Source organism: Engraulis encrasicolus, chromosome 12 (assembly GCF_034702125.1).
Source record: "Engraulis encrasicolus isolate BLACKSEA-1 chromosome 12, IST_EnEncr_1.0, whole genome shotgun sequence".
Lineage (NCBI taxonomy): Eukaryota > Metazoa > Chordata > Actinopteri > Clupeiformes > Engraulidae > Engraulis > Engraulis encrasicolus.
The window spans coordinates 2,919,938-2,936,746 of record NC_085868.1 but is presented as its reverse complement, the minus strand read 5'-3'; the positions used below and the strand labels follow the sequence as shown (position 1 = coordinate 2,936,746).

The following is a 16,809-nucleotide window of genomic DNA, read 5'->3' as shown; positions in this document are numbered from 1 at the left end:
ACTGCACATCAGTTACTCAGTGAAGTTGTGTTGGAAGGAAAATATGGTAAATGTTGGGGTTTACTTCTGCTTTGGATACCTTTGTCCACAACACCATCTACCGTACACACGCTACACTGCATTGACAGAACTTGTATACTACTCTAAAGTACTATACTGTGATATGGGTGAGTACACAGCTTAACCTCATGCCCAACAGTGAGGACGCATAATTTTCATAACTAGCGTACACAAACATGCAGGCCTCATGTAAAGAACTAGCGCACTGTAGTGCTCAGGAGACCCTCTCCAAGGCAACTCTTGGCAACAGGTGTAAGATCAAACACTACTCAGAATAGACAGTCTGGCACCTCAAGGACAACACTGACCCACAGCCTACAGTGTTGTTAGAGAGGCCACATCTGTCTGTCTGTCTGTCTGTCTGTCTGTCTGTCTGTCTGTCTGTCTGTCTGTCTGTCTGTCTGTCTGTCTGTCTGTCTGTCTGTCTGTGTCTATGCATGTCTGAGTGCGCATGTGTGTTTGCTATTGCCTCTGTGTGCGTGTGTGTGTGTGTCTGTCTTGTCAGTCTGAGTGACCCAGTAATGTATTGATTGATTGCCTGACCGCTTGACTGATAGCTGTGTCTGCTCTCTCTCCCTCTCTCCCTCTCTCCCTCTCTCTCTCTCCTCTCCTCTCTGCACCTCTCTTCTCCTCTCTTCTCCTCTCCTCTCCTCTCCTCTCCTGCAGCATACCCACTACCCACGCCTCATACCAATCATCACCAGCAACTGCACCTCCAAATCTGTGGCCGTCAGACGGTAAGAATCTGGGTGCATGTGTGTGTCATGTGTGCATGTTAATTCAGTGTGTGTGTGTGTGTGTGTGTGTCTGTGTCTGTGTCTGTGTCTGTGTCTGTGTCTGTGTGTGTGTGTGTGTGTGTGTGTGTGTGTGTGTGTGTGTGTGTGTGTGTGTGTGTGTGTGTGTGTCCTATGAGCGTATGTGCTTAATGTGTGTACGTATGTACGGTGCATAGTATCTGAGTGCGAGTGTGTTTGGGGGATTGGTCTGCTGGGGTGTGTAGTTATTTTTAGCATTGAATAGCAGGGGGTCATGATCTATGATGAATGAGCCTAATTTGCTGCTCCACCAGTCCACATTTGAGAGGGGGAAAAAAAGAAATGTCCATGACTGCAAAAGTAGAAATGTCCACGAATGCCGTCTGTACAAGATACTGCCATTACCATTAGTGCCAGGGTGTGGTGGTGATTTAAGTTTTGAGAGCCCCATTTAAAGAGCACAGTCTATTACCTACTACAGTTCACCATCTACTGTCTTTGGGTGAAGACTTGCCCCCCTGAAAACTATGACACATGTATTGTTTTAATATAGTGGTTCTTACAACACCAAGGCAGCAAAAGGCAAGTTTATGAATGTTTGCCTCTGCCATGTGAAAATGTATAATCAATCGAAATATAGGAATCTGAAATCGGATTCATAAAACACAGGACGAGATGGTGTTACAATCCATTGTGCCATTAGATGTTTTACACATGAGTTACATAAGCTTCCTTGATGTTGAGAGTGGCGTGGGGGGTTGTACCTTGTCAATTTAGGACACATCGTCAGTAGTGTTCCTTTCAATCAGGGGGTGTTTCGGCCTTTCGACACTAGACTAGACTAGGAATCTGAAATCAGAACATATGTTGTCTGTGGAGGTCTGTAGGTTACACCATCATTTGTCGAAGCCGCTTGCAGGGATGCAGGTCTTTGTCTGTTGTGTGACAAAAGTGTAGTATTTGAAAGCACTGTATTGTTGTTTTGTCAACTGTATAGTTGTGATGTTGTGCTATATAAGTACATTTGTTTGTTTGTTTTTGATGTAGAGGTGTTTTCCGAGAGGGCAAGAGAGGAGAGATGGGGTGGGGGTTGGTGTGGGTAGACTCCACTTCACTGCTGTGACTGAATTATGCTTGCTGACCCATGACTGACCTTTCTCTCTGCACACACACACACACACACACACACACACACACACACACACACACACACACACACACACACACACACACACACACACACACACACACACACACACACACACACACACACACACACACACACACACACACACACACACAATCTCCTCCGACCCCTGTAGGCGCTGTTTTGAGTTCCTGGACCTGATCCTTCAAGAGTGGCACACCAACTCCCTAGAGAGGTAAGCACATCATATGTCCCGCTCAGGCTAACAGAGAACCGTGCCGGTGCTCCTTCCCACAACTCATCTTGATAGTTTGCCATGCAAAGCAAAAAATAATATTTTTTTCTCTGGGAATCGCAAGGACGAAGACTTACCGTACCATCCATTTTGACCCTTTAGATAGTGCATGTTTGGTTAGTAATATTAACATATATTAGCCATTTTGGCTGGTGATGGAAAAAAGTTAAGCCCTGGAAAAAACCATTCCATAAATTGGCTAGCAACTGTATTCATGTGTTTGGCTGGTAATACATGCATTGACTTTGCTAACTGCACATTAATATTTAACAATATTAAAGGAGCAAAACTGATTGGCATTTGCAGTATGAACAGCAGAAAAGGTTTAGGTTCCACTACACCACATGATGTCTCACAGTGTTTGGCTCCATCTGAAGCTGTTTGGTCACAATGATAATTGCCGGTTAAACCTTTGCCCACAAATAGGCACCTGCAATGGCGTGTGTACCGATTTACTCTTTGTCACACACACAGACACACACACTCACATACACACGCATGCGCACACACACATACTTGGTCTTTACGGCTGAAAGGTCCCATTAGCCCCGTGAGGGATTAATTACCGCGCACAGAGGACGACAACTAAAGGGCCGCCCTCGCTGTCTGTCTGTTCTGCATGCTCTCTCTCTCTCTCTCTCTCTCTCTCTCTCTCTCTCTCTCTCTCTCTCTCTCTCTCTCTCTCTCTCTCTCTCTCTCTCTTTCTGTGTCTCTATCTATCTATCTATCTGTGTCTGTCTCTCTATCTATCTCTCTCTCTGTCTGTCTGTCTCTCTCTATCTCTCTCTGCCTCTGTGGTTTCCATGGCAACTCCTGATCTCAGTTCAATGTTTCCTGTTGTGTTCTGAAGGCGTGCCTCTTCCGTGGCCCTGTGGGCATTTGGGCCATCACTGGGGAACGATGGAAACAATTGTCTGGTCACTTAACGTGTCTGTTTTTTAGAACACGGGAAAGGTCATGCACCTCCATATAATGCAAATAGCCAAAGTATTTTGGTGCAGCATCTCCTTGTGTAGGACTAAACTACATACTGTATGTTTGACTTCTCTCAGTTGTGTGTGTGTGTGTGTGTGTGTGTGTGTGTGTGCGTGTGTGTGCGTGTGTGTGCGTGTGTGCGCGTGTGTGTGCGTGTGTGTGCGTGCGTGTGTTGTGCGTGTGTTGTGTGTGTGTGCGTGTGTGTTTTCCAACCCTGGTTCAGACTGATGCCAATTCCAATTTGTTATACCCTCATTATGACGTTGTAGGCATGTTGCTTTGTGTGAGTGCTTGTTACTGATTCGTCTCTCCATGTGTGTCTTTGCAGGCATGTTGCAGTGCTTATGGAGACCATCAAGAAGGGAGTGCACGATGCAGACTCTGAAGCACGCTCTGTGGCCAGAAAGTAAGACAAACACTGTTTTACTTTTGTCCATGGCCGTGACCGTCCTGTTTCATTTCTCCTGACCGCCAGTGGCGGTGCATTCACACTCGAAACACCATTTGACTTGACTTGAGGGTGTATGTTTTCTGAGGTTACATTGATATGGTGGTCATCAAAGCAGAAGACTTAAAAGTAGCGCCTCGTCTTCAATTTTTCTATTCCTTTTAGACGAGGACGATCGCAAGGGAAGATGACAAAATATTTTATCTGTGTCTTACATTTACACGGCAAGCTCGCCATCGGAGCCTGAAGACTCAAAGAATCTGGAGAAGTGTGACGTGAAGGTGTATGAGACGTCCTTTAGACGGTGAAGAAATTCGGGTTGTCCTCAAAACTTCCCACTCGGGAAGGAGTCTTCAGATATTTGGGTCTTCAAGTCCTGACGGCGAGCTTGCCATGTAAATGAAAGACGCTTCTGATAAAACAATTTGTCATTTTCCCACGCAATCGTCCTCATATAAACAGCCCCTAAGAGGGTCAATGTGCTCAAATACTGTCTTTTCATTGGCTGTCCTTGGTCCCTCCCCCCTCTCTCCTCAGATGCTATTGGGTATTCCAAGGCCACTTTAGTCGGGAGGCGGAGCAGCTGTTCCAGGCTCTGGAGTTGACCTATCAGAAGGCTCTCCAGTCCCACCTGAAGGGCTCCGACAGTGTCATGTCCCTCCCCCAATCAGACCGCTCATCATCCAGCTCTCAGGAGAGCCTCAAGTAAGAACACACACACATGCGCAAGCTTACACACATGCATGCATACACACACACAGACACACACACACACTTACTTCTGCTTATCTTTTTTCCAAACCCTAGCAATGAATCTCAATATTCAACATAAAGCAACACATTCACTTACAATGCATCAAATGCTGAAAAATTGATCTAAAATAAGCAATGTTATGACTCACTAGAATGCGTTTAAAGTGCTTGAGCTGATGTGTTGTTGAGGGTTAAAAGGGTGTCGGAGTCATAAAGTGCTGTGTTTAGTCTGTATGATTAATAGCGTCAGTGTTGAGCAAATTCTTTCCTCTCCCTCCCTTCTCTTTTTCTCTTTCTTCTGCAGTCGTCCGCTTTCAGCCAAGAGCAGTCTGGGAGTCGGCCCTGGCAGGAGTAAGGACACACACACACATACATACTTACTTCTAAGCCCACGTTACTCACACACACACACACACACATATACACACACACACACACACACACACACACACACACACACACACACACACACACACACACACACACACACACACACATATACACACACATATACACACACTTAATCACATTTATTCCTACACGCAAACAGCGAAATACAGCAGCAGGCCCTCTACCCTCGATGCTTGATGTAGCCCTTAGCCTGGCTGATTTACTGGCCTGCTAGCAAGCCTCCTGTATGGAGCCCTCTGGTCTCTTTAGTTTCTTCATTTGAGTCTGGCTATTTGGCCCTCTCACTGCTCTACTCCCCTATAATGTAACTCCCATATGCACAGTGCACACACTGCCTTTTGATAAGGGCTTCTTGCTCTGTGTGTGTGCGTGGCGTGCGTGCGTGCGTGCGTGCGTGTCTGTGTGTGCTTGCGAGTGTGTGATGATACACATGATACATCACAGAAGACTGATGGTATTGTCAGTTGTCATTTTTGCACTCTAATGCCCATGTTGTGTGTGTCCGTGTCCGTGTGCGTGCGTGTGTGTGTGTGCAGCTAAGGCGGCTCCATCCCGAGCGACGTCTGGTTCCTCCTCTCTGCAGCGTTCCCGTAGCGACGTGGATGTCAACGCAGCGTCCAACGCCAAGTCCCGAGGTCCCACTAGTGGCCACTTCAGTACGGCCACCGCACTCCCACCCGGATCCTACGCCTCGCTAGGTATACACACACACACACACACACACACACACACACACACACACACACACACACACACACACACACACACACACACACACACACACACACACACACACACACACACACACACACGCACACACACACGCACAAGTTCAGCGCAATCACATTTAAACGTTGGTGCACTTTTGTCACCATTGTCATTATATGGTTTGAAAATAACCACAAGAACAACAATATTTCTCTCTCATTCTGTTTCTCTCTCTCTCTCTCTACCTTGTTCTGCTTGTCTTTCTCTATCACACATACACGACACATCTGGTATGGTGTGGTGTTTTTCCTTCAGTCTTCAGTCAGGGTTAACTTGTGTAAGGACTGTATTTTCACAAACACACTTTCTGAATCTGATCTGATTAGTGACTCACCCTCCAACCCCCTGAATGGACTGGAGATTTACCTCTGTTCTCTTCCCTACCGTGTGCCTGCACGCCTGACTAGGGTACCCAGAGATTGTTGACATACGATCTTTGATGTTAACCTTGGCTTTGTCCTTCTGGACCGAACCTTTCTGCATTACTGCCGTAATTTCCCTTTCTAAGTATATTTTTAAAAACCTCCTGTTTTACTTAAAGAGTCACGCCCCCCCACTCTGTAGTTCCATCTAACTGTCGTCTGAGTCCCTCTGATTAATCTCTCTTCCTGTTATTACTCTTTTGACCCTGCCTCACCCCCACCTCTGCCAACTTCTGCACTCCCAACCCCTCTCCCTTAATTTCCTTGCGCTCAAAGATGGCAGTGCCCCTGGTAACACAGAGGGTAAGGCTGTGTTGTTTGTGTGTGTTCATGCATACATGCATAAACTTTGTGTGTGTTTGTAAATGCATACATAAACTGTGTGTGTTGGTACATACATAAGACGTGTGTGTGTGTGTGTTGGTCCCTGTAAGTAGACCATTCCTAAATTGCACTATCTGCTCGGCACATGTGCACCACGCAGGGATGCATTATCCGCTCTGCGCATGTACGATTTATTACTTGAATAAAACAAATCTTACAGGCCGGCATTTGGCGAGATACAGTCGCACATGCACAGAGCTGATAATGCAGCTCTGCGTGGTGCACATGTGCAATTTAGGAATGGTGTACTTTCAGTCCGCCTTGGATCTTTTTGCCCCTTTGTTCTCCAAAGACTGTGTGTATTGTGTGTCTGTATAACAACCCCTACCCTCTTTACCCCTTCACTGTTATTGTGCTGTAGTGTTTGGTCGCCATCTTGTAATGCACTGTAAAGTAGGGAAACAAGGACCCACGTTTCTCAAAAGTGTTGTTGCTAACCACCACTTGGCAACCGAATTGGTTGACGTTGGGAAATTGCCTTGCATCCAAACAAAATTGCTATCATAGTTAGCAACGAAACTTTTGAGAAATGTCCCCCCAGTACTGCTGTTACAACAATAGCAACTCCTACACTGTAATGTTAGCGTTTACTATTGTTGTAAAGCACTATAAAGTACTGGCTGATATGGGTGTTGTGTAATGCACTGTAATGAAGAAGCTGATTTGCTGTAGTGTGCTGCACAGTATTAGCCTATTGCCGTAATTGACGTAGGCAATGCACATGTATGGGATCGCATGCCCTGCCTGCATGTAGTACCTAGTGATACTACCCTTTAATATGCTGCACAAGGTATTATGATTAAGATAAGATATTTTTTACATTGCATTACGTTTAGCTGATGTTTTTATTATTATTATTTTTTTTTTTTTATTTTTTTACAAAAGGCACTTACAGTTATTTAGTACAGAGATTTCGTGGAGCAGTGTGGGGTTAGGTGCCTTGCTCTACTACAGCCATGGGTGTGAAGTGTATGATTCAAACCTGCAACCCTCTTATTTACAGATGCTCTCCCTAACTATTAAGCCAAGGCTGCCAAACAACAATTGCTTGTGTTGACTATATAGCTTCTCTAAATCTCAATTATGTGTTTACCCATTCAGCAAATGGTTTGTTTAATATCTCTCATGTTTAGGGTTTAGGGATCGACATCATTCACTCATTTTAGGATGGCGTCACTTGTAGTGACTTTTGATATTGATATTTTGTGTTTGTGTTATGCGTGATGAACTCATCTGCCGTGTTCTGCTGTGGCAGACCTGTCTACGCTCCACCTTGTCAACATACTTTTCCACAGTGCGTGTTTGTGTGCGTCTGTGCTTATGGGCACACTAGGAGTTTTGCTGTGATCTTTGTTGCCAATGCATGATCATAATACAAGTTGTGGACCCAGGTCCAGTGTGGTACTGTATATGTAGAACATGGTTTGAGGTACTGATTCAAATAAAAAAGAAATAAAAACTTAACATTTCTCCCTTCTTCACCTCTTTCTCCTCTATTCCCTTTTTCCTCTTCCTCCTCACACCCATCTTCCTCCTCCTCCTTTATCTCAGGTCGTGTGCGGACCAGGAGGCAGAGTTCTGGCAGTTCGGCTGGTGGTGCCACTCCGGTGACAGACAGCCGGGGGCGGAGTCGAGCCAAAGTGGTGTCACAGTCGCAACGTGAGTACTGACAGCTCCAGAGAGGAAGAATAGCTTCACTACTCACAATAACTCACAACCTCACCCACAACTCACAATATCAGAATAACAACTAACACTAAAGGTTCTTTTCATTGTACATTACATTACATTACTCTTAGCTGATACTTTTATCCAAAGCGACAGTTATTTACAGGGTATTGGGTTACAGTCCCTGGAGCAATGTGGGGTTAGGTGCTTTGCTCAAGGGCACCTCAGCTATGGAGTGCAGTAGGGAGGTGGAAGGGTGGAATATGAACCTGCAACTCTAACTGCTGCCCCAAATAGGAATAGAATTTTAGGCAAGGGGTGTCAGAGTTCAACGGTAGAATGACTTATTTTTCCTCTGAGATTCGTTGGTAAGCTATTTCGATCAACATTTCTACTGTTATAGAAATGTGTTGAGATTCAACGTTCACCGTCAGGATAACATAATATTCAACTTCTAATATTGATATTCAACTTACAAATCTGGGAGTCATCTTACAATGTTAAGATCCAGCTGTTTCTGGGATGACTTGGCATTATTCCTCACAGCATTGTAACAGGTAATGGATATAATGGGTTTTCAGTGTATTAGCCAACTACATTTGACTTCGAAATCTCATTTAGCATGTCACAGTGTACGTAACTTAACGACTCCTCTCCTTTGACAGCCATTTAAATGAATAAATGTTCCTTTTCTGTGGTCTCTAAATCTATTATATGGTGAATATTTGGGCTTAGTGTGATGATACATTTAGTAGCAATTACAGTTCACAGTGAATCATGCTACTCTATGGAAGTAACACAGTGTATCTGCCCTTGTATGTACTATGTACGTGTGTGTGTGTGTGTGTGTGTGAGTGTCTGTCCTGCGTTATCAGACTTCATCTCACATCTGCCTCTCCTGCCGCTGTTTCCTGGACTCATAAACCCTCAGGGGTGGAAAATCCAACATGTCCGACACAGGCAATAAAAAATAACGCCGGCCACTTTTCAAACAGCCATATGTTAATGGCTATTTGCCAGGGCAACTTGAAAAGATCGGTAGCCAAAATCAGCAGCTGTGTGTTGGAACTGAGTGAGGAGCGGAAAAAAGAGTCCCAAGTCTCCCTTTTTAAGTTGGAATTGACCATCCCTGAGATTTTATGATTCCAAAAACACATCATCCAAAACAGATGTTACAGGTTGTGGCATCCATGTGCATGGTGATGTCATGACGATGCAGAGCATGCTGGGTAGTGTAGTGTCTTCTTCACTTGTTCTGGTAACCGGATGTCTCCTCTCTTACTGTACTGTCTTGCATCCTACTCTTTGTTCTCCTCTCTCTTTCTCTGTTTTCTGTCCATCTCGCTCTCCCTCTTTCTCTGCCTGTATTTCTTGTTTGGTTTCCTCCACTTCTTCCCTTTGCGCTCTCTCTCTCTCTCTCTCTCTCTCTCTCTCTCTCTCTCTCTCTCTCTCTCTCTCTCTCTCTCTCTCTCTCTCTCTCTCTCTCTCTCCCCCTCCTCCTCCTCTATTCTCAAATCAAGGATCCAGATCTGCTAACACCGCTGGCAGTGGTAAGCCCTAACCTCAGCCAATCAGTTGGTCTTGCTCTCACCCACTCCTCTGCGGGAGAATCAGCATGCCTTGTCATTGGTCCAGTGGGCTGCACACAGTTGTTAAATTCATCGCTGCATGACTGGTCTTTGTGTGCGTGTGCGTGTGTGCGCGCCTGTGTGTGCGCGTGCGTGTGTATGTGTGTGTGGCTGTGTACTGTGATGCTCTACCTCCCTCTTGTGGCTTTTGTGTGTACCTCACCCTCACTGATTTCTATGATTTTTGTTTTTTTCTGTCCTGAATGCTTTATTCCGTCTCTTTATGAACAACTGTAGTGTTGGCATTACACTTGACACCCAGTGGCACTATGTTCTTCTTCTTACTATGTGGTGGGAGAAATGCATTGATCAATGCGCTGACATGTGATCAATGGAACACAGAATACACTGGTGGAGGTGAATGGCTTTGATAGTGGCTCTAGTAAAGTTCCTGAAGCATATCCACTGGGGGTGGAGATATCATTGGTTCATGTTATTCACAAATGTATTTATTACCGCATATATTTTATTTATTGCAATAGTAGCAGATGTTGTTCTTGTGTAATTGTGCAGCCAACTGTACAATGACAATATAAATTTGAAATATCCTTTGTTAATTTCTGGATTTATTTTAAGTATTTATTTTGGTAAGCTATCATTTATGGCATATTTACATTCTTAATTACTGGTCTTACAGCAGCTGTTACCTGTGGTAACTTGGACTGGATTGCGAAGTTATGGAAATATCTTCATTGAATTAAAATTTTGCATTTCATTTGGTAAAGCTATGACCTGTGTATATTATTCTGACTCATCAAACACTTGCCGATACCAGGCACGATACTGCTATTGCTTGAAACAATGCAACGTCTCGTCATGTTCCGTTGACTTGAAAGCAGCATCGGGAAAAAAAGCGGTGCCTTATACATTTACTAACATTTAAATCAACATGGACACGAACAATTTAACAAATATCACGGGTGGACAAAGCAAGGCTATGCATTTATTTTCAATATATGTTTGGCGTATGTCGGCAAGTACAGAAATGTACTGTATATACTTTTACTCGTATCAGTTTTCAAAAAGAGTGGTATCGTGCATCCCTAGAGACCATGGTGTCCTTGGCATTTCTGGCAAAGCTAGCAGCAAGGAGTTGCTGGCTAAGCTGTGAGGATGTGGGGATTAGTGTTGGCTTTGACCAGCTAGTGGAGTTAAGTTTCACTGTCTAATAATTGCAGACTGGGGTGCTGATGTCTGACTTTGATGTTTACTTTGCACTCTCTTCCTTTTTCTGTGTGTGTGCGTGTGCGCACGCATGTGTGTGAACATGTATGCCTGTGTGTGTGTGTGTGTGTGTGTGTGTGTGTGTGTGTGTGTGTGTGTGTGTGTGTGTGTGTGTGTGTGTGTGTGTGTGTGTGTGTGTGTGTGTGTGTGTGTGTGTGTGTGTGTGTGTGTGTGTGTGTGTGTGTGTGTGTGTGTGTGTGTGTGTGTGTGTGTGTGTGTGCAGCTGGTAGTCGTTCCACCTCCCCTGGTAAGTTGCTGGGCCAGACGTACGGCCGGATCCCGCGGCCCACTGGGGCCACCACCCCCTCGGATGGCCGACGCAGTCGCATCCCCCGCAGCCAAGGATGCAGTCGAGAGACCAGTCCTACACGTGGAGGCACCGGTAGGGGCACACACACACACACACACACACACACTTCATCACAGCCAAGGCTGCTTCAGGGAGACCAGCTTCACATGTGGAGACACTGGTACAGATACACCCCCCGAAATAAGCACCCTACGCACACGCACGCATCAGCACAGATACACCCCACCCACCCCCCTTCACACACACACACACACACACACACACACACACACACACACACACACACACACACATCCAAGAGGCCTCATACTGCTCTGCAGTCGAGAAACCAGCCCCTCACGCTGTCACTTTGAATCTGGGGAAAAGGATATTTGTTTGTCTGTCTGTCACTATCTATGTTTGATGACCTGTGTCTCACAAAACCTACTGGGCTGAATGGAATCGGATATGGGGAAGAACGTGGGCCATTGTCTCACTTTTTTTTTAGATTAGATTGCCTTTATTGTTATAGCCAACATGAAGAGAAAGTATACAACTCAATACTAGGGCTGCTCGATGTTGGAAAATATAAATACCACAATATTTTCATTCATTATTGATATCACGATATTTGCAAACTATGTATTTTTTTTAAAGAAAGCCGTTGTGTGAGGCACTCATCAACATCAACATATTACATTCTTGGTTGGATGGCCGTTCATTCTGTTTAGTCTCGGATACTTCCATACCTTTGTCTACCGATGGCAGTTGCACCATCAAGAATTTTTGCCCGTGTGCACCCTCAGATCCCTGTTTGTACCAAACAATTCACTTCTTTCCTCCATTCAGCAGGGAGAGAGCAGAGATATAGGGAAACACACACAGGGTGCTCTGAGTGAGTGTAGATTGGCTGCAAGTCAGCTGTGCTGGCAGTGGCTCACGTGGAGGGGAAGGCTGTGTTGCTGTCTCTTTTGGCAGCAGAGACAACCGACCAAAATATCGTTTATATCGATATTACGAAATTTGGTATCAATACACTGAAATGTCGTTATCACAATATAAATATGATATATTGCACAGCCCTAATCAATAGAAGCACACTCTTGACAATCTGAAGGAGTAAAGGACAGTTCCAAAGGCCCTCAGGCATTTTGGAAGCAGTCACAATTTCAAAGTGCGTTGGCGATGCGCGTGTACGTCCTGTCTGTCTCTTCCTCTTCCTGTCTGATAATGTGGGTACAGTCCATTGTCCTGACTCCCGTCCTCAACCTGTACTTGTGGTCTCGCGCTTCGCTGACGCCTCACCTCTGTGGAGAAAAAAAGAACAAAGTTTCCCCCATGTCAGCCTAGCCATCACAACTTTTGGGGGACTTCACTCCGTGGCTTTGCAAATGAGAACATGACCATTGAATTGCGCTTTTGCAAGATATTGAACTAAGCTTCTGTCGTCAATGGAGTCTCACGGAGTCAACACGAGGCCACAAGCACAAGGGAGGACGGGAGTTAAGATGGTGGAAAAAAACCCATATGTGTTGTCTGTCTCTTCTGTTCTACCTGCACTGACCTCACTAACTAACCTCTGACCTTTACCCTCTTACTGTCTGCCTTAGCATGACATGGGTCTCTTTCTCTCTTCTCTTCTTCCTCCTGTGTGTCTGGCTTTTTTCTGCTGTGTCACCAACCCGTGTGTGTGTGTGTGTGTGTTCTTCCACGTGTGGGACTACACTGTGTGCGTATGCGTGTGCGTGTGCGAACGTGTCTGTGCGTGTGTGTGCGCGCGTGTGTGTATGCGTCTCCACTTCGTGTGTGTGTGTGGGTGTCAGTGCGTGCGAGTCGTATCCCACGCCCAAGTGTAAGTCAAGGCTGCAGCCGTGACACGAGTCGCGAGAGCAGTCGAGACACCAGCCCTACCCGGGGCTTTACACCGCTGGGTGAGTAAGCGCACACATGCAGGAGACAATATTTACACACACCTACACACATTACTACACATTATCATCACATATGCACACAGTCGAGACATCAGCCCTATGGTTGAGTACACACATAATTATAGGACACACACACACACACACACACACACACACACACACACACACACACACACACACACACACACACACACACACACACACACACACTAGTTCAGACTTTTAAAAAAATACCCTAGTCAGCATTGCCCTATTGAGACTTAAGTGCCTTTTCTGCCAAGGAGTCCTGGACCTAACACACGCACCTATATGTAGATGCATGCAATGAGGAAGTCAAACACATATTCTGTACATAGTTTTAAACAATATTTGACAATATTACTGATTGCACCCAGTCCTGCTAGAATTCCTAAAATGCCGTCGAAAGTTAGGCAATTTCTCGGACGTCCACTGCCATCCACAGTGACTCAAATCCCTCTTTTCGTGCAGTGTATGCTGCAGTTCTTAACCCTTTCTTGCCCCTTCTTTAACCCTTCCTAACCATGTATGTCTCACTAACCTGTCTCCTCTGTACTGTCTTGTCCTCATTGTGTGAAACTCTTCTGATAGTCAGCTTTTGCTCAAAACGTCAAGTGTTCCTTTTAAAATGCAACACAGTCATGTTTGAGACGCCATCTCTGTGTATGGTGATTTCCCTTGTCCTGACTCTTGACTTCTGGGCTTCGTCTCCCTAAACCTGCACCTATCCACTTCTTTCCTGTCAGTGTCACGACGTCACTCCCGCTCCACGAGCGCGCTCACTGCAGCCGACCCTCTCGGCTACTCAGGTGACCCGGTCTCAACTCGGCCATATACTACTGGCTGCCAATCTGTTTGTGCCCAGCAACTCCTCATCCATCCACAAGAGGGGGCACTAGAGATCGAAAACCTCACACTTGTATAACAGCTGTCAAATAAAAATCATTAGGTGTAGTCTAGTCTGTAAAAAGGATGATTCAACAACAATGCAGAGGTTTAGACAAAAAGAATGAATCATGCTTTGAGTTTGGAACAAAATGAGGGCTAAAACACTTGAGAGTTAGTATTTGGTCAGATGCAAAAAGTAGAAAACAAAAAAAACTCATTTGGGGCAAATATGAATTTCTAAAGCATACACAGACGCTAGGGTGCATCAGATGCCCCCTATGAAAAGATATTGCCTTGGCCCTATAGTAAAAATGTTCTACACCCAGTAGAAACACACTGTGTAAAATATTTTGAAATTTGGATGAAGTCTACCGGGGCCACCAGCCCCATGAAAATACAAAATAATGGTGATAGTCAGAATCTTGGAATAGAAATGGACATTTTGCTGCATAAAGCTACCCAATAAATACACATTGTCTCAGCTCTGTGATAAAAATGTTCTATGCACAGTAAAATCACTCTGTGTAAAATATGTTGAAATTTAGATGAATTCTACCGGGTCCACCAGGCCCATGAAAATACAAAATAATGGTGATGGTGATGGGCAACCTGGATTCCAAAGCTGAAGTCCAGTGCCACATATTCCAAATAACATACCTAGTTTTACCTTTCCAGTTAGGGCAATTGGACAGGTAAAACCAGGTAATTTGGAATCTGTGGCACTGGATTGTAGCTTTTGAATCTAGGTTTGCCATTGTCTTAAAACAGAGGTGGACAAACCGTGTGACACATTTGCCCCAGCCAATATAATGAACCAGCTGATCCTAATTACCACTTAAGCCAGGTTGATGAGGTAATTAGTGAGATCACCTGTATTGGGAGCACAAACAGAAGGAATATCTAAGCAGGTTGTGTATTCAGTCGATCCACTAACACAGACTTCAGTCTCAGGACAGACTGATGGTCAAACTGCTATATTTAGGCAAATTTGCTCTTTTGCAACACAACATCAATTCCTTGCTGCCTTGGACCACTGCTAGTATCAAGCAAGAGATTGCAAAGCTGCATGACTGTTATATTTGTGTGTTTCACCTGTGGGCCTACAGTACAATTCATGGAGGAACATCTGTACTAAAGCTGTGAATGTTCCTTGGAATGCCTAGGCTACAAGGCAGTCAATACAACTGTATTGAAGAGTGCCATTACTTCTTTATCCCATCGCCTGTGGTAGTATTTCACTTTACTCCATCAGATGAGTACCATAACTTACCTGAGAGGCCCTTGGCAATGGACTCTGGACCTGGTGATACCCATGACATACCTAGAAGCCACTTAAGTACAGGTTTTGGGAAGCCACTCTTTCCAACATCACATACAGTTGTATTGTATGTACTCTATTGAACTACTGCAGGGATTTCTTAAAAAAACACAGGTCATTCCAAGGAGCATTCACAGCTTTAGTACAGATGCTCCACCAGGTATTAACAGCTACCTGTACAATCCTGTAGGCCCACAGGTGAAGCACACAAAAGTCATACAACTTCGCAATCTCTTGCTTGATACTGGCAGTGGGTCAGCTGGTTCATTATATTGGCTATATTTGGAATATGTGGCACTGGACTCACTATCACCATTGTTTTGTATTTTCATGGGCCTGGTGGACCCAGTAGAATTAATCTAAATTTCAACACATTTTCCACAGAGTGATTTTACTGTGCATAGAACATTTTTTTATCACACAGCTGAGACAATATGCAGCAAAATGTCCATTTCTATTTAGGGCTGAACTGGGCGATAAATAGGGACCGGGCATTTTTGGATTTAAGGGGGCCCCCTCATTATTATTAGTGCCGGAGAACTGACTCACCGGTGGGCCCCACACCCTCATGGGTCTATATTTTCAGTAATTAAAAAAATTAAAAAATGGGGGCCCACGAGGGTGCGGGGCTCACCGGGAAATGCCCGCCATGCCAGATGGCCAGTCCAGCCCTGTTTCTATCCAAGATTTTGACTATCACCATTATTTTCTATTTTCATGGGGCTGGTGGCCCCGGTAGACTTCATCCAAATTTAAAAATATTTTACACAGAGTGATTTTACTGTGCATAGAACATTTTTATCACAGAGCTGAGACAATATGTTTTTTATTGGGTAGCTTTATGCAGCAAAATGTCCATTTCTATTCCAAGATTCTGACTATCACCATTATTTTGTATTTTCATGGGGCTGGTGGCCCCGGTAGACTTCATCCAAATTTCAAAATATTTTACACAGTGTGTTTTTACTGGGTGTAGAACGTTTTTACTATAGGGCCAAGGCAATATCTTTTCATAGGGGGCAACTGATGCACCCTAACAGACACATAACTTAGACGTGTGAGGTTTTCCTCTCTGATGGCCTCTTATCGCATTTAAGTTGCAAACTTTATTTTATTCTGTTGGGCTTCATTGAATTTCTGTCTTGTATCATAAAAGCGAGTCTTTTTGTGTTGGCTGGCATTTCATGTATAACAACCTTTTCCGCCCTTAGTTTTGAAATTGAAAAATGATCTCATTTTACTTTTGGTTCATAAGCCATTTGACTGACCTTCAAGGACATTGTGCCATGTGCTTCATCTTGCCAGAACCATCTTTGGAATGTGCGCTCATTTGATCATTATTGGTTGCCAGTTATTCGTGTGGAAACAGCATGACTTTTATTTTCCCATTTACCTTTGTACAGGTGCAGCATACCTGGAAAACATTA

At 44.6% G+C, this 16,809-nt stretch overlaps 1 protein-coding gene across 7 annotated transcripts in view; it reads left to right on the top strand.

Moving 5' to 3' along the window:
• The window catches only part of LOC134459192 (CLIP-associating protein 1-B-like), a 95,396-nt gene that overhangs the window by 57,731 nt on the left and 20,856 nt on the right, over positions 1-16,809 (top strand). For 4 of the 7 annotated variants that reach the window (XM_063211484.1, XM_063211481.1, XM_063211485.1 and 1 more), the window contains exons 13-20: positions 727-797; positions 2,138-2,197; positions 3,561-3,638; positions 4,218-4,385; positions 4,738-4,784; positions 5,381-5,542; positions 7,970-8,077; positions 11,162-11,320. In XM_063211484.1, the coding sequence (XP_063067554.1) occupies positions 727-797; positions 2,138-2,197; positions 3,561-3,638; positions 4,218-4,385; positions 4,738-4,784; positions 5,381-5,542; positions 7,970-8,077; positions 11,162-11,320 (853 nt within the window). Of the gene's footprint in view, positions 1-726; positions 798-2,137; positions 2,198-3,560; positions 3,639-4,217; positions 4,386-4,737; positions 4,785-5,380; positions 5,543-6,310; positions 6,338-7,969; positions 8,078-11,161; positions 11,321-16,809 lie in introns of all 7 variants that reach the window. The other 3 variants (XM_063211482.1, XM_063211479.1, XM_063211483.1) reach the window with 1 other exon arrangement.